At 49.9% G+C, this 24856-nt stretch overlaps 1 protein-coding gene across 2 annotated transcripts in view; it reads right to left on the minus strand.

Moving 5' to 3' along the window:
* The window catches only part of kcnq2b (potassium voltage-gated channel, KQT-like subfamily, member 2b), a 249502-nt gene extending 224900 nt beyond the window's left edge, over nucleotides 1-24602 (minus strand). The window contains exon 1 of one of the 2 annotated variants that reach the window (XM_072515343.1): nucleotides 24009-24602. In XM_072515343.1, the coding sequence (XP_072371444.1) occupies nucleotides 24009-24322 (314 nt within the window). In that variant the 5' untranslated portion in view covers nucleotides 24323-24602. The remainder of the gene's footprint in view (nucleotides 1-24008) is intronic. The other variant, XM_072515342.1, reaches the window with a different exon arrangement.
* Nucleotides 24603-24856: the final 254 nt, after the last annotated feature.

A 24856-nucleotide genomic window follows, 5' to 3' on the forward strand; every position in this document is an offset into this window, starting at 1 on the left:
CTCGAGGTCCATAGGATTCAGGCGAGCACCGCAAGGGCCACCGTTGACTGGTTATGCCGTACTTTCCGTACACACGGCATTCCGCAAGTGACTGTTTCGGATAACGGCATGGCATATACAAGCGCTGAATTTGGCTCTTCCGTGGCCGCGAATGGAAACCGCCACCTGCGCTGACCACCCGGCTTCCAACAGTCTGGCCGAGCAGGGGATGAGGAAACAGACTTCCGGGACCTGGGAGACTCGGTTGGAACGGTTCCTGTTCAGTTACCGGACCACGCCGCACACAATGAACCGTTGACGTGTCACCGTGTCCAGAGCAGGCTGGGTTTGGTCACCCCAGCCCTTGCCTGAAAGGTCCGCCGCGGTCAGGAACGGTCCGTGGTTGAAGCACGTTGCCGCTCTTCATTTCGGTGAATCGGTCCAGGCAATTCGGTGTACATCCAAATTGTGGCGAAGAAGCCACCTGGATCTTCGGTGCGGCGTTAACACAGTCGGCGCCAGGGCGGGGTATACAATGGCACATGGACCACCTCTGCGGCCACCCCACCACGGCGCCAAACCCGGCACAGGATAACCCAGCTCCACGGGTTCTGCTGCTCCCGCTGTAGTCACCACTGCCATCGCTGCCACCTCCACCAAGGTCGCCCCCGGTTCCGGATTGCGCGAGCTCCAGGATGCTGAGATGCCGGACGAGCAAATCAGAGAATTTACAGTGCAGAAGGAGGCCATTCGCCCCATCGAGTCTGCACCGGCCCTTGGAAAGAGCACCCCACTCAAGCACACACCTCCTCCACCCCATCCCCTTAACACAGTAACCCCAATTAAACTTTATGGACACTAAGGGCAATTCAGCATGGCCAATCCACCTCACCTGCACATCTTTGGACTGTGGGAGGAAACCCACGCGCATCACGGGGAGAACGTGCAGACTCCACACAAACAGTGACCCAAGCTGGGAACCGAACCAGGGACCCTGGAGCTGTGAGGCAACTGTGCTAACCACTGTGCTACCTTGCTGCCCCCAAAATGTCGGGCTGCAACTCAGAGATGGAGGTCCAGCCACCAGAAGAGGTCGCCGCGCAGACACCCATCGCAGCGCCGGCCACACCCACCCCTCCTCGTCGTTCCACAGGGAAACGCTGTTCTCCAGTACGGTATACGCCACCAGGTCCCAAGCAGGCGATACCGGAGTGCCTTCCCTGGCCAAAACGGGCTAGGGGTCCCTCGCGCCGATCTGCCCACGTGGATGCCACTTCGGACTTTGTTGGGGGAGGGATGCTGTAACCCCCCCCGCTGAGGCCACAGGGTGTGTACCGTTCATTTCCCTGTGACCACCAATAAGCATGAACTCCCCCGATAGCCCTCACAGTATAAACACTGCCTGGGTGCAGGTCGGTGAGGCAGACTCTTCGGGGAGGGGAGCGTGTGTATTATAATAAAGCTTTGCGTCCTACTTGCTTACTCACCCTGAATACGACACTTGACAAGCGAATCTGCTGAATCGAAAAGAAAGCCCAACACCATCCCTTCAGGGAAAGGGCAATTAATGGCAGCCTGGCCAATTTGATAAAATTTGATACCCTCTCTTTAGACCCTGCTGCCCAAGCCACTGCCTGATTTTCTTCACAAAAATAGCTGGACAAGATTCACCACGGAATGAGAATAATCCATCCAAATATCTCCACTCTTTCTCTAAACTCTTCCAAATTCTCCTCAGCTGGTACCTCATTGCCACCCTTTGCTTATCTGGAGCTGGTCCATTAATTCCATTGAAAGGCAATTTGCAGTTGATTAGCAGAAAACTTCACTTCCAACAGACAAGTATTAATGAGCTAAACCATTAATTGCCTTGGTTCAGCTTGACAGAGCTCGTTAGCAGAGCAGTGAGAGAGTCTGCTGTATAATACTCAGATACGACATGGCGTCACCTTCGTTCACAGCCACTGTCCAACAGGAAGGGGGGAAATAACACGTTAGCCGGAGCTCAGTGAGCAGCTCCTACCCTCGAGCTGGATTGGCCATGCTCAATTTCCCCTTAGTGTCCAAAAAGGTTCGGTGGGGTTACTGGGCTACAGTTACAGGGTGGAGGTGTGGGCTAATGTAGGGTGCTCTTTCCAAGGGCCAATGAAGGCTCGATAGGTTGAATGGCCTCCTTCTGCACTGTAAATTCTATGATCTATGATCTGAGTCAGATGATTCTGGTTTCCAGACCCACTCCAGCGATCTAAGAATTAAAAGCTTGGCCGACAGCCCCAGTCAGTACTGAGGGTGCCCCGCACTGTCAGAGGGTCAGTACTGAGGGAGTGCCGCACTGTCAGAGGGTCAGTACTGAGGGAGTGCCGCACTGTCAGAGGGTCAGTACTGAGGGAGTGCTGCACTGTCAGAGGGTCAGTACTGAGGGAGTGCCGCACTGTCAGAGGGTCAGTACTGAGGGAGTGCTGCACTGTCAGAGGGTCAGTACTGAGGGAGTACCGCACTGTCAGAGGGTCAGTACTGAGGGAGTGCTGCTCTGTCAGAGGGTCAGTACTGAGGGTGCCCCGCACTGTCAGAGGGTCAGTACTGAGGGAGTGCTGCTCTGTCAGAGGGTCAGTACTGAGGGAGTGCCGCACTGTCAGAGGGTCAGTACTGAGGGAGTGCCGCACTGTCAGAGGGTCAGTACTGAGGGAGCCCCGCACTGTCAGAGGGTCAGTACTGAGGCAGTGCTGCACTGTCAGAGGGTCAGTACTGAGGGAGTGCTGCACTGTCAGAGGGGCAGTACTGAAGGAGTGCTGCACTGTCAGAGGGTCAGTACTGAGGGAGTGCTGCACTGTCTGTGGGTCAGTACTGAGGGAGCGCTACACTGTCTGTGGGTCAGTACTGAGGGAGTGCTGCACTGTCAGAGGGGCAGTACTGAAGGAGTGCTGCACTGTCAGAGGGTCAGTCCTGAGGGAGTGCCGCACTGTCAGAGGGTCAGTACTGAGGGAGTGCTACTCTGTCAGAGTGTCAGTACTGTGGGAGTGCTGCTCTGTCAGAGGGTCAATACTGAGGGAGAGCTGCTCTGTCAGAGGGTCAGTACTGTGGGAGTGCTGCTCTGTCAGAGGGTCAGTACTGTGTGAGTGCTGCTCTGTCAGAGGGTCAGTACTGAGGGAGTGCTGCACTGTCTGTGGGTCAGTACTGAGGGAGTGCTGCACTGTCAGAGGGTCAGTACTGAGGGAGTGCCGCACTGTCAGAGGGTCAATACTGAGGGAGTGCTACACTGTCAGAGGGTCAGTACTGAGGGAGCGCTGCACTGTCAGAGGGTCAGTACTGAAGGAGTGCTGCACTGTCAGAGGGTCAGTACTGACGGATTGCTGTACTGTCAGAGGGTCAGTACTGAGGGAGTGCCGCACTGTCAGAGGGTCAGTACTGAAGGACTGCAGCACTGTCAGACGGTCAGTACTGAGGGAGTGCTGCACTGTCAGAGGGTCAGTCCTGAGGGAGTGCTACACTGTCAGAGGGTCAGTACTGAGGGAGTGCTGCACTGTCAAAGGGTCAGTACTGAGGGAGTGCCGCACTGTCAGAGGGTCAGTACTGACGGATTACTGCACTGTCAGAGGGTCAGTACTGAGGGAGTGCCGCACTGTCAGAGGGTCAGTACTGACGAAGTGCTGCACTGTCAGAGGGTCAGTACCAAGGGAGCGCTGCACTATCGAGGGTCAGTACTGACGGAGTGCTGATCTGTTGGAGGTTCAGTACTGAGGGAGTGCTACACTGTCAGAGGGTCAGTACTGAGGGAGCGCTGCACTGTCAGAGGGTCAGTACTGAAGGAGTGCTGCACTGTCAGAAGGTCAGTACTGAGGGAATGCTACACTGTCAGAGGGTCAGTACTGAGGGAGTGCCGCACTGTCAGAGGGTCAGTACTGAGGTAGTGCTGCACTGTGAGAGGGTCAGTACTGAGGGAGTGCCGCACTGTCAGTGGGTCAGTACTGAGGGAGTGCTGCAGTTTCCGAGGGTCAGTGCTGAGGGAGTGCTGCAGTTTCCGAGGGTCAGTACTGAGGGAGTGCTGCACTGTCAGAGGGTCAGTACTGAGGGAGTGCTGCACTGTCAGAGGGTCAGTACTGAGGGAGTGCTGCATTGTCAGAGGGTCAGTACTGAGGGAGTGCTGCAGTTTCCGAGGGTCAGTACTGAGGGAGTGCTGCACTGTCAGAGGGTCAGTACTGAGGGAGTGCTGCACTGTCAGAGGGTCAGTACTGAGGGAGTGCTGCAGTTTCCGAGGTTCGGTACTGAAGGAGTGCTGCACTGTCAGAGGGTCAGTACTGAGGGAGTGCTGCACTGTCAGAGGGTCAATACTGAGGCAACCCCGGGGTGCCCGCTACTACTTTTGCGGGCAGGCCAAGCACCCCCGCCAGCGCTGCCCGGCCCGTGCATCCACCTGCAAGGGATGCGGCAAAAAAGGCCATTTTGTGGGGGTATGTCAGGCCCGAGCGGTGGCCGGGGTCTCCAGCAGCAAATGCGGACCGCTACCACAAACTTCTCCACAGGCCCAGTGCGGCCAGTGGGCGCCGCCACCTCCATATCCCAGGGCCACGTGCGGATCCCGGGCGCCGCCATCTTGTTCCTTCCGTTGGAGGGATGGGCGCCGCCATTTTGTGCACCCCCAGCCATGTGCGACCAATGGGAGCCACCATCTTGGATGAACCCCCAGGACCCCAGCTCGGCTGACCACGCACTGTCCGAAGAGAACTCTCAACTGCTGCGATTGGCCTCGGTGACTCTGGATCAGTCCCGGCCTCGAACACTCTCAACTGCTACAACGGCCGTATTCATCAACGGGCACGAGACGTCTTGCCTAATCGACTCTGGGAGCACGGAGAGCTTCATACACCCCGACACGGTAAGGCGCTGTTCTCTCCTCTTCCACCCCGTTAATCAAAAAATCTCCATGGCCTCCGGTTCACACACAGTGGTAAAGGGGTTTTGTGTGGCAAACCTCACAGTCCAGGGAAGGGAGTTCAAAAATTTCCGTCTCTACGTCCTTCCCCACCTCTGCGCGGCTACACTCCTGGGTTTAGACTTCCAGTGTCACCTCCAAAGTCTAACCTTCAAATTTGGCGGCCCTATACCCCCCCTGTCTGCGGCCTCGCGCCCCTTAAGGTCGACCCGCCTTCCTTGTTTGCGAACCTCACCCCGGATTGCAAACCCGTCGCCACCAGGAGCAGACGGTACAGTGCCCAGGACCGGATCTTTATTAGGTCAGAGGTCCAAAGGCTGCTGAGGGAAGGGGTTATTGAAGCCAGTAACAGCCCCTGGAGAGCTCAAGTAGTGGTGGTAAAGACCGGGGAGAAGCATAGGATGGTCATCGACTACAGTCAGACCATCAACAGGTTTACGCAGCTGGACGCGTACCCTCTCCCCCGCATATCCGACCTGGTAAACAGGATCGCGCATTATAAGGTCTTCTCCACGGTGGATCTCAAGTCCGCCTACCACCAGCTCCCCATCCGCACTAGTGACCGCAAATACACTGCCTTCGAGGCAGATGGGCGGCTGTACCACTTCTTAAGGGTTCCCTTCGGTGTCACTAACAGGGCCTCGGTCTTCCAGCGCGAGATGGACCGAATGATTGACCGATACGGTTTACGGGCAACATTCCCGTATCTCGATAATGTCACCATCTGCGGCCACGACCAGCAGGACCACGACACCAACCTCCGAAAATTCCTCCAGACCGCAAAGATCCTTAACCTTACATACAACAAGGATAAATACGTGTTTAGCACCGACCGCCTAGCCATCCTCGGCTACGTAGTGCAAAATGGAGTTATAGGCCCCGACCCTAAACGCATGCGCCCGCTTATGGAGTTCCCCCTCCCTCACTGCTCCAAGGCCCTGAAACGCTGCCGAGGGTTTTTCAGCTACTACCCCCAATGGGTCCCCAACTATGCGGACAAGGCACGTCCCCTGATCCAATCCACAGCTTTTCCCCTGTCAATAGAGGCCCGCCAGGCCTTCAGCCGCATCAAAGCAGACATTGCAAAGGCCACGATGCACGCCATCGACGAGTCCCTCCCCTTCCAGGTCGAGAGCGATGCGTCTGATGTAGCTCTGGCGGCCACCCTCAACCAAGCGGGCAGACCCGTGGCCTTCTTCTCTCGTACCCTCCATGCTTCCGAAATCCGCCACTCCTCAGTCGAAAAGGAGGCCCAGGCCATAGTAGAAGCTGTGCGACATTGGAGGCATTACCTGGCCGGCAGGAGATTCACTCTCCTCACTGACCAACGGTCGGTTGCTTTCATGTTCGATAATGCACAGCGGGACAAGATAAAAAACGACAAGATCTTGAGGTGGAGGATCGAACTCTCCACCTACAACTACGAGATCTTGTATCGTCCCGGGAAGCTATATGAGCCTCCTGACGCCCTGTCACTGCACAAGTGGACTGCCTCCTAGCCCTCCACGAGGACCTCTGCCACCCGGCGGTCACTCGCTTTTTCCATTTTGTCAAGACCCGCAACCTGCCCTACTCCATCGAGGAGGTCAGGACAGCCACCAGGGACTGTCAAATCTGCGCTGTGTGCAAACCGCACTTCTACCGGCCAGAGAAAGCGCACCTGATAAAGGCTTCCCGTACCTTTGAACGCCTCAGCATGGACTTCAAAGGCCCCCTCCCCTCCACCGACCGCAATACGTACTTCCTGAACGTGATTGATGAGTACTCCCGGTTCCCATTCGCCATCCCCTGCCCCGACATGACCGCAACCACCGTCATCAAGGCCCTCCATAGCATCTTTGCACTGTTCGGGTTCCCCGCTTACATACACAGTGATAGGGGGTCCTCTTTTATGAGCGACGAACTGCGTCAATTCCTGCTCAGCAGGGGCATCACCTCGAGCAGGACAACCAGTTACAACCCCCGGGGTAACGGACAGGTAGAGAGGGAGAACGGAACGGTCTGGAAGACCGTCCTACTGGCCCTACGGTCCAGGAATCTCCCAGTCTCCCGCTGGCAGGATGTCCTCCCGGATGCCCTCCACTCATCCGGTCACTTCTTTGTACGACCACCAACCAAACACCTCACGAACGTCTCCTTGTCTTCCCTAGGAAGTCCTCCTCTGGGACCTCGCTCCCGACCTGGCTTGCAGCTCCCGGACCCATCCTGCTCCAAAAACACGTGCGGGCGCACAAGTCGGACCCGTTGGTCGAGAGGGTTCATCTGCTCTATGCTAACCCCCAGTTCGCCTACATGGCGTACCCCGACGGCCGACAAAATACGGTCTCCCTACGGGACCTGGCGCCCGCAGGAACCCCACGCACACCCCAGCCACCAGTCCCACCCTCCCCTCCACCAGGGCACCTTACAGGAGGATCGGTCCTTCCGCCGGCCCCGTCTAGGCCCCCCCACCCACTGACGCCCCCCGCAGACGCTCCCTTCCCATGTCAACCGTTTTCCCCACCAGCGCCGTATAGGGGTGCCAAAGCTGCCATGGAGATCGAAGCCACGCTCCCGGAGTCACAGACGCCCGAGCCTCCACCGGAGTCGCCACCGAAGCTCCGACGATCACAGAGGACGACCAGGGCCCCCAATCGACTGATTGCTTCATTTTAAATTGTAAACTGTAAATGTAAATCATCAAATGTACATAGCTACCAGAATTGTAAATCGTTACAAAACGCTGTACGGAGGTATTACGGTACCTCCATAACTAGTTCTACCATGTTGCCATGTTTGTAGTATAAGGTCACCACACCCACCGGACTCTTTTTTAACAGGGGGTGAATGTGGTAATAGAGTATTACGGTACCTGATAGGCTGGAGCACCATTGGTGGAAACTGTATGCTTTCTATTGGTTAGGATGTATGGTAGCTCTGCCCTGCTAGGCGGGGTATAAGAGCCCGTGCTGCCCCAGCAGCCTTCATTCTGTACCTGAGCTGCTGGGGGAAACATCTAACTTATTAAAGCCTTCAGTTGGACTACAACCTCGCTTTAGTGGTCATTGATCGCGCATCAGCTTCTATTTTGGGAAAAGACAGTCTGAGAACTTGTACAAATCAGCTAACGTGAACTGCACTCAATCGAGGACATCCTCTGAGGGAACATTCTGTACTAGTGCCACAAAAATAGCAAACAAGTTGTGTTATATACAAGATAATAATAATGATCTTCATTGTCACAAGTAGGCTTATATTAACACTGTAATGAAGTTACTGTGAAAAGCCCCTAGTCGCCACATTCCGGCGCCTGTTCGGGTACACTGAGGGGGAATTCAGAATCCAATTCAACTAACTGGTGGGAGGAAACCGGAGCACCCGGAGGAAACCCCCGCAGACCGGCTAGTATACCTCAATGCAATGAATTATTTTGAACTACCATCAGGGAGGCACACACTGTAGCCAACTTACACAGTAAGATCCCACAGAGAGCATCAAGATGAATGGCCATTTAAATTTAGTTTGCTGGTGTTAGCTGAAGAATTAAAGTTGGCCAAAGACACTGGGAGAGCTCTGGTGTCCTTCAAATAATGTCTGGGGGTCTCAATACTTGGTTTTCATGTAACTTCTTCAGTAGGAACAGAGGGGACTAAATATACGTAAAACAGACACATCCAAGTGAGTGAGTGGGGAATGAATGTGAGTTGGTGCATTTTGGTCAGGAGTTAAAAGGTCACACACCCCTTGTAAACTGGAAGTCTGAAAAGCATCTGGGGAGGTTGGGCGGGCTAAATATCTGGGGGTGGCATGGTGGCACAGTGGGTTAACACTGTTGCCTCACAGCGCCAGGGACCGCCATTCGATTCCAACCTTGGGTGACTGTGTGGAGTCTGCACGTACTCCCCGTGTCTGCGTGGGTTCCCTCCGGGTGCTCCGATTTCCTCCCACAGTCCAAAGATGTGCAGGTTAGGTGGATTGGCCATGATAAACTGCCCCTTAGTGTCCAAAGGTTAGATGTGGTTCCGGGGATAGGGTGGGGGAGTGGGCTTGGGTAGGGTATTCTTTCGGAGGGTGGGTACAGACTCGATGGGCCGAATGGCCTCTTCTGCACTGTAGCGATTCTATGGGATATTCAGAAATCCTGAAAAGTAACAATTTAACAATGTCAGAAAAAGTAAAAAGAAAGCACTTGGGTACAGAATGTTGGTAAGAGCGCACAGCGTGACTGCAGCGTTCTGCTCTCTGTAATTCTGAAAAGGATGGAGCAGTGTGAGAGAAAATGCAGAAGAAGGTTTGCAAGGAGGTGATAATTATCAGGAAAGGTTGAACAGGCTGGTCCTGCTCAGTGCAGTGGAGAGAGGTTCAGCAATGACCCACTCGCACTTTTTAAATTGGCGGGAGATATTTAGCCAAAGTTTCCTCATGCACAGATTCAGCACCTTGGGGTCACGAATGAATGACCCCCACAACACAATCCAACAGGGAATTCGAGAGAAACCTCTTTACTCCACGCGTGTTAGCAATGAGGATTTTGCTGCCACATTGAATTCTTGGGCGCGATTTAACGGAAAACATTTCGAAGTGTCATTTTGGGCGTGATTGGCGGGGTGCTTTTTGACAGCCGGGTTGACGAGATCGCGGACGGTATTTAACGGCACTTAGTGCCGAAAATGAGCCCCCATGAATCTTGCCATCACTGTCTGCCTCGCTGTCTGATTCACTGGACTCGCGCCTCAGCTTCTCGCCGCTAACATGGGGGAGCTGCTTTTAAACGCTCCCTCGCCACCCACTCCCAGTCAACACACAAGCCTGGCAGTGCGCAGACCTGCTCCTCGCTTTGGGGATGCCAACCTGCCTGCACAGGGTTCTCGACTCCGTCGATAAGAGACGGGACACCCAGTTCCCCTAAGGGGGTCGTTGGCCAGCAGCAGGACTGCCAGTACCGCCTGGGAGGCAGTGGCAGCGGTTGGCAGTGCGGGAAGCATGACCAGGAGGCCCGGTGTCCAAAGTTGGAAGACTAACGACCTCCACTGAGCAACAAGGATAAGTTGCCACCTCTCTCCTGGCATCAGTTCCGCCTACTACCCCTCAAATTCCCAACCACCCCCACAAATCACAGGCTTACACCTCGCACCCTCCCCACATCCGATCTTCGTGCTTGTTCCTCAGCACCTCTTGGCACCCACTAGCACAACTACTTCATCTCCAGGTGCGGTGCCCACAGCGAACAGCAAACAAACTCTCAGCAACAGCAGCCTCCAGGCATCTGCAGCCACCAGCAGGAGCAAACAGCAAACACAACCTGCAGCTGGGAAGTGCTCTCACAATTAACAAGGCTACTTCCTCATTAGCAATAGCCTTCAGCTGTGAAGCCAGAGGCTGCTCACAGTCAAAGGGAGTTAAAGTGACCTTCAGCATAGAACCCAGAACACGGCTCTGTCCTGGAAGTGTTTGGTAGGACAGACAGGCGACAGCTGTGGCTGCCCCAGTTATGCATCTCCGCAATATTTAAAGATGGATTGAAGGCCTCATAGACGAAAAGCCCCTCACCCACCACCCTGGTCCAGGGGCAACCTCCGACCTGGAATGCTTCAGCTCCCGACCAAGTCCAACTCTCCTTAGGGTTCCCCCCATGCCCGCACCCCCCACCCATGCCCTTGAGCTGCATGTCAGAAAATGGAAATGGCTCCTCATCTCCTCAGTTCCCCTCAGCAGCCATTGCCCCAGCTTCACATTTTTTAAAAAGCAGAGCTAAACGATGACCACATGATTGCTTGCTGGGGAGCCGGTTAATGCCCGGGAGGTCGTTACATTCGAATTCAATCTCGCAAATGAGATGGAAATTAATGCAAATTGGGGTTAATGATATCCCGCCATATTTATAGTGAGATCCGGAACTTGGCATTGGGAGCGGGCTGGTTAGAGGCAAACTCATTGGCGCTCTCGATTCCAGCCTTTCCCGCTATTTGACCGGTGCGCCCAGATCTCCTGCCGGCGATATGTTGCTGAAGAGAAGCGGGAGGTTCATGTGGAGCATAAACCTGCTGGGCTGAAGGCCTGTTTCTCAGCTGTAATTACTAAACTATTCTGTAAAATCTGCCCGGGTGTAAAACGTGGAATGTAGAACCCAAATCTGTCCCCATTTCATCAACAGGTGAGGTTAAAATGGAGCCTAATATCCGCAGAGCACCACAGCAAGTATTGTTTATGATACAAGACCTGCAACCCGCCACCATTACCCAGTCTGGTCCCGCACAGGACTCCAATCCTACACTAGGTGAATCTTGAGTCATTCAGTTGTTAAGTAATGCTTGCTGCCCGGCCAGCACAACCCACCCGCAGAGAGTAAAAAGATCCTACTTGGGTTGGACTTTTGTTTTTCCTAATGGTTCCTGCTCTATTCAGGGAAACTTTCCACTGTGCCCTATTCAAACAAAATTGACTTTGTATATTCCAGAAAAAAGTTACGGAACATCCCAAATAACCATTCGAAAATCAAATACAAGCATTGGGGAACATCAGGGTAAGAGCAATCACAAAGAATGAGAAGGACATAACTCAGACAAAAAAAAAGTAATAAAGCAAAACTTTATTACTTTAAGATGAGAATGAACTAAGGAAAATAAAACTGGAATAGAAAAGAAATAAGACAGCAGGGGGAACTATTTGAAACATTGATCATAGGGCATACGTCACAATAAGAAACAAGGGCAAACTAGCCAATAATGACACTTCATGAATAAATAAAGACAAAACTGAAACTAAACAAAAAGGTAAACACTAACTACACAGACAACAAAGGAGAAAATGACAAAAGGAAACATGAAAAAGTTGGAATGATGTTAAAAAATCAATTTGGAAGGCAAAGAGAAACATCAAAATCAAATTAACAACTAATACAGAACAAATAGTAAAGACAAATCATGCTGTGGATCGGGCTGCAAAGGGACAGGTATGATAAGCTCACAGGTAAGAACAACAAAATGGTAGAAATCTAAAACCATTTGCCTTATTTACCGGGGAGATTTTTAGTGGGCGTGACTTTAGAAGAATGTATCAGCAACAATATAAAGATATTTCAGGAAGGAAAGGGGGAGATAATTGATAAACTAGCCGATCTTAGAGAAGATAATTTGCACCCATATTTATTAAAAGTTAGGGAAGAGACAACAGGGGCACTATAATATATATTTGTAAAAGGTAACGACATGCGGAAACAGAGCTGTGGAACTGGCAGCCAATTAATGTCATCCATATTTTTCAGAACAGAGCTAGGGCGCGAGTTCACTAAATGGGAACAAAGGCCCCTAGCGAGCACGTTTAGCCACGTGTTTCCCAGTGTTCGTAGCACCAAGAAACACAATGCTATAAAACGGCACTTGCGTTAGACAGGGGGCCTCCGCGGGGAGTGCGCGGCCGAGGGCGCACAGAGCCCCGTTTTGTGCACTGAGGAGCTGCTCTCACCTGAACTCCTCAGTGTAGAGAGAGGGCGGGACCCCATTTTTAAATGGCACCCCGATCTCTGAAGCTCCCGAAGCGATCCCCGATTCCCCCCAAGCTCCAACACACTACGGAAAGGTCCCCACCTCCCCGCCACCCCTCACCCGCACCCACGCAGTGCACCCCCTGCCCGATCATCACCGTGCTAAATATGCCAGCTTGGCACCTTGGCAGTGCCAGCCTGGCACCCTGTCAGTGCCACTGCCAGCTGTCAGGGCCACCTGAGCACCTTGGCAGTGTCAGGCTGACACCCAGGTGGCACTGCCAGTGTGCCAGGCTGGCAGTGCCAGGTGCCCATGTGGCACCAGCAGAGTAAAGCTCCCTCTACACTGCCCCTATCAAACACTCCCAGGCCAGGCACGGCATTCAAATTACAGACAGCGCCACTGGGATCAGTGGTAGCTTCCAGTAATAGACTCACCAGAGGCCCAGGATCAGTGAGGGGCCCAAGCCACAGGTGCGTGTGGGCGAGGAGGGAGGATGGCACTGGCTGGGGAGTCAGCAGCAAGGGCAAGAGGGGTAGGGGTTGGGGTTGGGGGGGGGGGGGAATCTCAGCAGGCTCCAACGCCCTGATGTCCAGTCACTTAGTCAGGCACTGACAATAAGGAACCCCCTAGCCCTCCGCAGACAAACGCAGTCTGCTTCTCAGGCTACCGTCATGACAACTGCCCCAGTCACCGTTAGTTAATTACGAGCGGTGGGGTGAGGCCTGTAAGTGAGTCATAATTGCCACTTAAGTCCTCAATTGGCATCAGGGCAGGAAAGCCATCCACAAGCATTTACACCTCCAACCTAATCAGGGCAAGAAAACAGGGGGGGAGGGGCCCCACTCTGCACCCTCTTGCCCGATTAAATCCCCCCACCTCGAGACTCGCCTGGGAGAAGGCATTATATTCCACCCAGATGTTATTGATTCTGAACTGCCCTCTGAAATACATTCGTACGTCACTCAGTTAAGGGGAATTGGAGATGGAATAATAAATGCTGGACTTGTCAACAATACCCACAGGCCCTGAATGAATAAAGAGAATTAGTTTGGGTGGCCCAGTAATAAAGAATTGTACCTTTGGCTCTGGAGTCAGTGCTGGTTCCTGACTGAGCTTAAATAGCAAACACTGCAGGCATTGATCGAACTACAATCCTGCGAATGCCGATCCTCCAAATGAACATACTACATAAACTTGGAAAATCATTCCAGGCAAGGCATGCGTTCCACGTGGATCACTGCTGGGATCGCTACTGTTCACACTTTACATAAAGGATTTGGAAGTGCAAACTCTAATTTTGAGCTTGACACTATATTGTGGGTGGAGGGGTGGTAATTAACGCAGAGCAAGATCGGGGCTAAAGTATAGAAAGACACGAATGAACTCGGAGAATGGGCAGGGGTTGGCATGCCGTTTCCCCTGGCTGGGGAATCTAGAACAGGGGGGCACAGCTTCATGATAAGGGGCTGATACTTGAGGACTGAGATGAGGAAATACTTCTTCACTGAAAGAGTTGGGAACCTTTGGAATTCTCTACCCCAGAGGATTGTGGGTGCTCCATGGATGAACACATTTAAGGATGTGAGAGACAGGTATTCGGTCTCTCAGGGAATCAGGGATGTGGGGAGCGGGCGGGAAAGTGGAGTTAAAACCCAATTTCAGCCACGATCGTATTGAACGGTGGAGCACCCTCAATGGGTCAGGTGGCCTCCTCTTCATTTATTAAATTAGCAAAATACTGGAGATTATGGAAATCTGAAATAAAAACAGAAAATGCTGGAAACATTCAGCAGATCAGGCAGCATCTGTGGGGAATTCTGATGAAAGGCCAGTGACCTGAAATATTGGGCGCGATCTACCGGCCGCATCCCGTCCGGAATGGGGCAATGCGCAGCCGGCAGATGTTGGGAGTGGCCTCTGCCAGGATTTAACCAGCTCGCCATGCCTTGCGAGATGCTACGATCTGGATCTTGCCCAGAAACTACACTTCCACCCTATCTCCATAACCCGGTAACCCCACATAACCTTTTTGGACACTATGGGCAATTTAGCATGGCCAATCCACCTAGCCTGCACATCTTTGGACTGTGGGAGGAAACCGGAGCACCCGGAGGAAACCCACGCAGACACGGGGAGGGCGTGCAGACTCCGCACAGACAGTGACCCAAGCCGGAATCGAACCTGGGACCCTGGAGCTGTGAAACAACAGTGCTAACCACTCTGCTACCGTGCTGCCCATAAATAGGAGATAGTCACAAAAGAATCAAATAGAGAATTCAGGAGGAGCTCTTTTACCTCGTGAGCTGTTAGAATCTGAAACCACTGTCACAGGGAGTGGATGAGACAAATTCAAAGGAAGGCTGGATAAACACTTGAAGGACAAAGGAATAAAATGACAGACTGATGGGTTTAGGTGACGAAGGGGTGGGAGGGGATCAGTGCGTAACATAAACGCTGGCTGAATGGTCTATTTTTGAGCTGTAAATACTGACTAAGTAGCTGAGTTTGAAACAAACAGGATAGCACAAGTGGCTATCACTGTGGCTTCACAGCGGCAGGGTCCCAGGTTCGATTCCCCACTGGGACACTGTCTGTGCGGAGTCTGCACGTTCTCCTCGTGTCTGCATGGGTTTCCTCCGGGTGCTCCGGTTTCCTCCCACAGTCCAAAGACGTGCAGGTTAGCTGGATTAGCCATGATGAATTGCCCTTAGTGTCCAAAACCGTTAGGAGGGGTTATTGGGTTACGGGGGAAGTGAGGGCTTAAGTGGGTCGGTGCAGACTCGATGGGCCGCATGGCCTGCTTCTGCACTGTATGTTCTATGTAAAGGCAGGGATAATGCGTCTCAGAAATGCGGAGAGACTGCAGAAGTTGGGGATTGTCCTCCTTACAGTAGAGAAGGTTCAGGGGACATTTAATGGAGCTGTTCAAAATCCCGAGGGTTACGGAGAAAGTAGTTCCACTCGCAGGAAGATTAGTCAGTGCTAGAAAACACAGATCTGCGGTCAAACGAATCAGAAAGGAAGATAAAGACTTGCCGGTCTAAGTTGATGCTATAACTGGACAGGAAGATCCCAGACTGGAACCGTGGCTCAAAAAACGGTAACTTTTATTTTGTAAAATGTGGAGGAACATTGTCACAAGACCGTTAATCAGTTTTAACAACAAGAAAAAAACATTTATTAAACATGATAAAATTGGATTTTATACAATTCTTCTTTACTCCGCCCCTAACTTAACAATTACACACAGGTTCTTAAGCTACAATGGTCTCATTAACACACAAAGTCCCTGTTAAGCAGACAGAATGGCTGTGGTAAGGCACACTCCTCTCTGAACCCAAGTGAATGTCTATGGATTTCGCCTCAAAATCCCCCCCAGATGATTCTTACACCGTGAGCCACCTTGTCTAACTGAACTCCGGCTCCCATACGAGTGATTTCAAATTCCGTTTTCAAAAGTCACATTTTCAAATCTTCTTTTAAATTATACTTTTGATTTGATTTGATGTCACACGTACCGAAGTACAGTGAATAGTATTTTCCTGCGGCCGAGGGAATATACACAGTGCGTACACAGTAGACAAAAGAATAATCAACAGAGAACATTGACAAATGGTACATCGACAGACAGTGATTGGTTACAGTGTGGAACAAGGCCAAACAAAGCAAATACATGAGCAAGAGCAGCATAGGGCGTCGTGAATAGTGTCTTACAGAGAACAGATCAGTCTAAGTGGGAGTCGTTGAGGAGTCTGGTAGCTGTGGGGAAGAAGCTGTTCCTATGTCTGGATGTGCGGGTCTTCAGACTTCTGTACCTTCTGCCTGATGGAAGGGTCTGGAAGAAGGCAATGCCTGGGTGGAGGGGGGTCTCTGATAATGCTGTCTGCCTTCCTGAGGCAGCGGGAGGTGTATACAGAATCAATGTGGGGGTGGCAAGCTGTGTGATGAGTTGGGCTGAGTTCACCACGCTCTGCAGTTTCTTGCGATCTTGGGCCGAGCAGTTGCCATACCAGGCTGTGATGCAGCCGGATAGGATGCTCTCTATGGCACATCTGTAGAAGTTTGTGAGAGTTGATGCAGACATGCCGAATTTCTTTAGCTTCCGTACAAGGTTTTGTTTTCAGGTTTGACATCTCTCCTGTGAGCTTTACTTTGTGCTGAAGGCTTTTACACAAACTCCAAAGTCCAGCCAGCGATTTCCACAATTATTTCAAATAATGTCTCCCAACTGTAGTAATTTCTCACAAACCTTAGCACTATTGCAGATATATTTCTAGCCTCTCAGCTCTGTGACTTTACCGAACAATAATGAAATGAAAAATGAAAATGAAAACCGCTTATTGTCACAAGTAGGCTTCAATGAAGTTACTGTGAAAAGCCCCTAGTCGCCATATTCCGGCGCCTGTTTGGGGAGGCTGTTACGAGAATTGAACCATGCTGCTGGCCTGCTTGGTCTGCTTTAAAAGCCAGTGATTTAGCCCAGTGTGCTAAACCAGCCCCAATAATCGGTTCTGGTTCACAGTTTCCTCTGTTCCGTGAATTCTAGACTTCTTGAAAATTTATCATTATTTCTCTAGTTCCCTTAACTATCTGGAATTTAGATTTCCGGCATCTGTTTTCTTAACCGTCACCCCATTCAATGGATTTTCTTCTAGCAAGGCTGAGAGAGACATTCCCGCTTTGGCCTTCCAAAACCAACTTCTTTAAGCAGAGCTGTGGGAGCTGCCTTCTCTCTCACTACCTGTCTTCAGCTGCAACTGAATTAGCTGAACTACAACTTTGAAGCTCCACTACCTTACAAGTCCCCAGTTGCTAAGCAACCACTGCTGGTTTGTTTATTCTTCATGCTGTAGCCCTCTCAGAGCACAAATTAAATACAGTGGGAATTTAATCAGCCCAACCCCAACACATCCAAACACCTTTGTCCAGCATGAGTCTAACTATAGGATTTATCCTTCCAGGCATAGAAACATTACTAAAATCCTCTAAAACTATCTTTATTTTCCAAACAACAATTGTTATGATCTAGAACGCACGGTCTGAAGGGACAGAGGAAGCAGAATCAAAAGGGATTTGGATAAACAGTTGTAAAGCGAAGATTTGTCTTTGGAGAAAAAACAGGTTGAGTCGGACTAATTGGATCACTCTTTCAAAGAGCTGCCATAAGTAGGATATCGTCCTCTGTTGTTTGATGGAACGATAAGTGTAACCATCAGCTGAAAATGAGGTTATAGCTTTAAATTTGCTGCAGGATGTAATTTATAGAGAACAGTGTACACTGCAGTGTGGAAGGAAGAGTTTTTCTTTAATGGAGTGTTTCTCGACTGATTGACATCAGCATTGATGGGACAACTATAAATGACTAATTCTGACAACATTCACTACGCATCAATCGGGCATTGATCTATAATCCTTGCTGTGTTCAGTGTGGTTTCTATTTAATGATTAGAATACCACTTTATTTTAACAAAAGCAAAGATGTCACTTTTGAGTTCCGTATTCACAATAGAACATTGCTGTGTTAATCTCAATAGGGCAGGTGACAGTTTCACCATGATATTGAAACTTTCTTCCTATTTGCAATCAATCTTCTGTCTACTTCTTATATACCCCAATACCCCTTGCCATTGGCAAGATGGAAGTGGCGAAGGTGAAAACCATATAAACTTTTCTCTGATCCCGAAGTCTCTTTAATATAATTAACAAAACCACAAGAACCTGAATAAAGACTTCAATTTCTATCATACCTTTCAAAGTTTCAGGATGTTCACAAATGCTTCACAGGCAACAAAGTGCTTCTTGAAGTATACTTGTAGAATTCCTACAGTGCAAAAGGAGGCCATTTGGCCCATCAAGTCTGCACCGACCCTCTGAAAGACCATCCTACTCCCCATTATCCCACCTAACCTGCACATCTTTGGACTGTGGGAAGAAACCGGAGCATCCGGAGGAAACCCACGCAGGCACAGGGAGAACGTGCAGACTCCACACAGACGGTCACCTAAGATCAAAATTGAACCTAGGTCCGTGGTGCTGTGAGGCAGCAGTGCTAACCACTGTGCAGTCACTGCTGTAATGTAAGAAATGCAGCAGACAATCTGTGCACAGCAAGATCCCATAAATGGTAATCAGATAATAACCAGTTAATAGATATTTTAACAATGTTGGGCCCAGAACTCCTGCGAGGAACAATACAATTGCTTACCTCAGGTAGTTACAGTCCCATCACTTACAGTTCCTGAACTATGATTTGGGATGCACTTCCTGAAAGGGTAGCGGAAACAGATACAATATTAACTTTAAAGAAGGAATTGGATAAATACTCAAAAAGAAAAAACATTTGGGAGAATACTGGGAGAGAGGAATTCATTGGAAAGCTCGTTTAAAAAGCCAATGTGGTGACAATTGGACAAATGACCTGCTTCTGTGCAGTAAGGTTGAGGCTGGTTTAGCACACTGGGCTAAATCGCTGGCTTTTAAAGCAGACCAAGACAGGCCAGCCACACGGTTCAATTCCCGTACCAGCCTCCCCGAACAGGTGCCGGAATGTGGCGACTAGGGACTTTTCACAGTGACTTCATTGAAGCCTACTTGTGACAATAAGTGATTTTCATTTCATTTCATTTCAAGGTTGTTTTATTACAACGGTCCAGCATGTAACTCCAGAATTATCCTTCACATAAAAGCTCCATTAAACTTTAGAACATTTGACACAATCAGAATGTAAATAAACATATTTTAGTTAGCGGCACATGAAGTCTCCTGCTTCGACAAAGCCACATGGATTAGTCCCCAAGCACTCCTTCAGTCAATGGTATATCAGCCATTACAGTAAAAAAATTGCAATCTAACCAATTCTATCTTTGTGTTTCTACACAACATAGATTTGCAGACCTCCCGTGGTATTATTCAGTTGGTGGGTGTGAACTATTTATTCAATGCCTTGTTCAGAGGCAGTTAAAATTAAAGGACAAATATTTTCCTCATTGACTCCAAAGTACCCGAGAATCAGAGAAAAACAATTCACAATTCAGTTCACAGTCTGAGAGTATATTGATTAGCTGAAACGTTCCACAGGAACCAATCGGAATCTGCTCAGAAATGACGAGGTTAGCACTAAAGTGGTCATTGATTGGTTCCCAATTGAAAACTCGAACCAATCAAAACCTTTGCACATCGTGTACACCGCAGGAGGCCACTTAACCCCTCGAGTCTGCTCTGCCATTGAATGAAATCGAGCCGAAATCGATAACACACCTTCCTACCATTCAATATCTTGGATTAGCAAAAACGTCTCAATCTTCAATTTGAAATTAAAAATTCATCTCGCATCAATGGCTGTTTCTAGGAGTGTTCCCACCAGTCTTTGTGTCGTGAATGTGTTTCAATCCTGAAAGATATGGCTTTAGTTTTTAATAATAATAATCTTTATTGTCACAAGTAGGCTTACATTAACACTGCAATGAAGTTACTGTGAAAATCCCCTAGGCGCCACACTCCTGCGCCTGTTCAGGTACACAGAGGGAGAATTCAGAATGTCCAATTCACCTAACAGCACGTCTTTCAGGACTTGTGGGAGGAAACTGGAGCACCCGGAGGAAACCCACGCAGGCACGGGGAGAACGTGCAGACTCCGCACGGACAGTGACCCAAGCCGGAATCGAACCTGGGACCCTAGTGCTGTGAAGCAACAGTGCTAACCACTGTGCTACTGTGCCACCTTTTAGACTATGTACCTGGTACTCAGCAGAAATAGTTTCTCTCTATCCGGTCCCATTGACAACTTCAATCGAGTCCCTTGCAACCGTCTACATTTCAGGGAATACGTTGCAATTTATGTAATTCTCACTTGCAATTTAACCCTTTGATCCCAGTATCATTCTGGTAAATCTACGCTGCACTCCCTCCAAGGCCAATATATTCTTCCTAAGATGTGGTTCCCAGAACTGCTCACAGTACTCCAAGTGTGAACTAACCAGGGCTTTGAAAAATTGGACATGCATGGTATCACAGTGGTTGGCACAGTTGCTTCACAGCTCCAGGGTCTCAGGTTCGATTCCCGGCCTGGGTCACTGTCTGTGCAGAGTCTGCACGTTCTCCCCGTGTCTGCGTGGGTTTCCTCCGGGTGCTCCGGTTTCCTCCCACAAGTCCAAAGATGTGCAGGTCAGTTGGGTTGACCATGCTAAATTGCTGCTTAGTGTCCAAAAAGGTTAGGTGGGATTACTGGGTCAGGGGATCGGGTGGAGGCGTGGGCTTTGGTAGGGTGCTCTTTCCAAAGGCATGGTGCAGACTCGATGGGCTGAATGGCCTCCTTCTGCCCTGTAGATTCTATGATGCCACCCCTGTTCAACCATATCCCCTAAATATAAAGGCCAACATTCCAATAGCCTTTTCATTATTTTTGGTCCCAGTTCATGTCTTTTTAATGTTCACCAGGACTCCCACCCCCACAATCGCTTTGGACATTCACTGTTTCTAGCACTTCACCATTTAGAATGCATCTGACTTATTTTGTTTAGGTCCAAGTGGATGAACTCAACGGGCCGAATGGCCCAATTCTGCTCCTACATCTTATGGTCTAACTTACGTTTGCTTAATTTGAAATTCATTTGTCACAGTTTTGCTCATTTACTTAATCTATTAATCTCTTTATAATTTTATGCTTCCATTTACAATGTCACCTAGCTTTGCCTCATCAACAAACTTGGAAAAGTAGCTTTCTATTCCTGATCTAAATTGCAATAAATATGCAGGATAGCTGAGTCCTCAACACAGGTCCTGCAGAAAAGCACCAGTTACAGTCTATCAATTAGAGAATCTACTCTCTGTCTCCTGCCCGCTCCTCTGACCAATTCTCCTTGAATTCCATGGACTTCAACTTCCGTCAACATCCTCTTACAAGGGACTTTACTAAGTATCTTCTGGAAGTCCAGATCAGTGTTCTTCAAACTTTTTTTCCGAGGACCCATATTTACCAACTGCCCAACTTTCGGGACCCAACCCGGCCGACTTGCGCGACCCACGCCGGCCGACCTTCGCGAGCCACCATTTTCTCTTACCTTGTTTGCTGCTGACAAAAATGGAGGAAATGGTTTTGGGTCCCTTTGGCCCTCGTACTCGCTCCTCCAATGGAACCTGTTGGATGAAGGTGAAGCCTTCCGGTGTCGGAAAGTATGGAGTCTCCAACTGTCCAAAGTTCTGCACTTTTTCCTGTAAAATTTTATCAAATAGAACCCCCCCCCCGAACTTTTATAAAAAAACATAAAAATAAAATAAATGAAAAAAATAAAAATTAAATGAGTAAAATAAACGAATAAAATTAATAAAACCCCCCCAAACTTATAAAACAAAAAGCTGCAACTGTTTTTTAAAAAAGCAGCCGCACTGCGCATGTGTGCCCAATCATTGGCGCGCACGCGCATAGTTTTGAGTATGCGCGCCGATGATCGTGCGCGCATGCGCAGCGTGGCCGTATTTTTTTTACATGTTCGCGGACATTTTGAAGGCCGCTTGCAGCCGGCGTTATTAACAGCCAGCTACTGCGGCTGTTGCGCGCAGATTTGCGCAAACGGGAGCGCAGCGACGGACGGCTCCGCGACCCTCCCGCGCACCCGAGTGTGACAATGCCTGGTCCAGATGAATAACATCCGCAGACATTACTCTGTTGGTTACTTTAGTCACCTCTTGGTGGTGGGGTGGGGGGGGGGGGGGGGGGGGGGGGGGTAACTTAATCAGTTCCATCAAAAACGTCATATGCTTTGCAAATCTTCTTTCCACACACATACACACACACAAGTACGACAAGATTTCAGGGAATAACCGCATAGCATCAGCTACTGGCTAGAAGCTGCAACTACATCGTTACAGCAACTGTTTACATCCAGATTTCCATTCGTAATGTTTACTGGAACTAATGCCAACCATCGGGAAACAGTGGCGAAAATAAATGTCAGCAAAGAAGTTGGGCAGTTTTGAAGCTATCCATCTGCACAAACAGGCCAACACGACATTGTCAGAACAACTGGGATCAGCCCAGCCTTACCGATTCCAATAACGCATTACAGTGTAACAAGCCAAATAACTTAAAACACATCAGGAAATTTCCTCCCTCACTTAACGCAGCAATAAGTCTTGGAGTCAAGGCCACTGAATATGTTTCAAGTGAAACCCCAAAAATCAATTGTGTTTGTCACAGTCTTATTGAATTAATAAAACTCCCCTTTTCGCCAACTGATCTGAACTCTTGTCAAAGACTAAATCCAAACACTCAGGCCAACTGCGTGAGTTTAAGAAATCCAATTTAAATTAAAATCTGTGCAAGGTGCTAAGTGTCTTGAGAGCGATTTACACAGTTATGTGATCAGCCCTGATCCTCAGCTGCTTCTGAAGACCTCATCCACTCGCCACTCGCTCTCTCTCACTCACTCTCTCTCCTTCTCATCGATCGAAGGATTTTTGCTGAATCTTTCAGTTTAAATCCACGTTGGTCCAAAGCAAAAAAAGCTTTAAAAATTGCAGCAACAGGATAACAGCAAACACAAGACACACACACACAGAATCACAGGCACACACAAACAGAATCACACACAAACAGAATCTCACACACACGCAGCGAATCACACACACAGAATCACACACACACAGAATCAGACACAGAATCACACACATGCAGAATCACAAACACAGACTCACACACCACAAAATCACACACACACAGAATCACACACATAGAATCACAGAATCACACAGAGAATCACAGACACAATCACACACAGACACACACACAAACAGAATCTCACACACACACAGAGAATCACACACACAGAATCACAGACACACACAAACAGAATCACACACGGACACACACACACAGAATCACAGACACACACACACAGAATCACACACACACAGAATCACAGACACAAAATCACACACAGAATCACACACACAGAATCGCACACACACACAGAATCGCACACACAGAATCACGCACACACACAGAATCACACACGCACACAGAATCACACACGCACACAGAATCACACACACACACAGAATCGCACACAGAATCACACACGCACACAGAATCACACACACACACACACTAGAATCACACACAGAATCACACACACACACACAGAATCACACACAGGATCACACAGATACACACACAAACAGAATCACACAGACACAGAATCACACACAAACAGAATCACACAGATACAGAATCACGCACAGAATCACACACACATGATCACACAGACACACACAGAGAATCACACAGGATCACACAGACACACAGAATCACACACACACAGCGTCACACACAGACTCACAGGCACAGAATCACACACACACAGAATCACACAGACACACACAGAATCACTCACACAGACACACACAGAATCACACACACAGCATCACACGCACACACAGAATCACACACATGCAGAATCACACACACAGAATCACAGGAAAACACAGGATGATAATATTAAACATCAGCTGATGATGGGTTTTTTCTGCTCCATCACTGATCGCTGGAGTTGAATTTCTCAAATGATTCATTGCAAATGCCAGACTGCGACAAAGGATTCCCCCTCCCCCCGGGATGGGATGTTACTCTTACTCACACATATGCATGGTAGATGAACGCCCATCCTCGAGGTCTCTCCAGCACATTGTACATAAAGTTCTGCAGTTTTCTGTAAAACGCGTTCCTTTTGGGGCGTTTGCCCGCTCCGGAGCGGGGCTTGCCCAAGATGCTGCCGCGTTTGCTGCCCTCTGTGCCGCCGATGAGCAGAGCCCCATCCCGCGTGCAGGAGGAGTCCGCCCCGGCGCTGATGCCACCCTCGGTGCCTCCATCGATGCCCACGAAGCCCACCTTCAGCCTCTTCTCCCCCGGGCCGGCTCCAGCCTCCCCGTTCCTCTTGGCTTTCTGCACCATGGTCACCCCTCATCCACCTGCCCGGCTGCACTGGGGATTCCCTGGGATCATGCTGTGCGCCGCCTCTGCCCTCCCAGTGCTCTCTCTGTCCCTCCCTCCTGGGGGGGAGGGGGGAGCTTCCTCTCTCTCTCTCTCTCTCTCCTTCCCCCCCTCCCACACCTCACTTGTACACAATGAATCCAGTCTCACAAGCTCCTCTCCTCCACCCGTCCAAACCATTGCCAACCAACTGCACCTGCGCAGCCCAGAGACAGCTCAGCAAAGCCTTAACCCCTTCAAACCTGCCCAAATTCAACATTCCTGCTGAAAACTCCCACCTCTCAACGCACTTTGCATCCGCCCTTTTATCTGCCCAGGAGGAGGCCATTCAGCCCATGTTATCTGGTCATTAACCCCACCTCCCCCCTCCTGCTATTTCCCTGCACCTCCTGCAATTGCTTCCTTCTCGAACATGCATCCAACCCCCCCCCCCCCCCATTTGCAAAGTTACTGCACATCTTTGGACTGTGGGAGGAAACCAGAGCACCCGGAGGA

The sequence above is a fragment of the Scyliorhinus torazame genome, chromosome 8 (genome assembly GCF_047496885.1).
Source record: "Scyliorhinus torazame isolate Kashiwa2021f chromosome 8, sScyTor2.1, whole genome shotgun sequence".
In the NCBI taxonomy this organism is placed as follows: domain Eukaryota; kingdom Metazoa; phylum Chordata; class Chondrichthyes; order Carcharhiniformes; family Scyliorhinidae; genus Scyliorhinus; species Scyliorhinus torazame.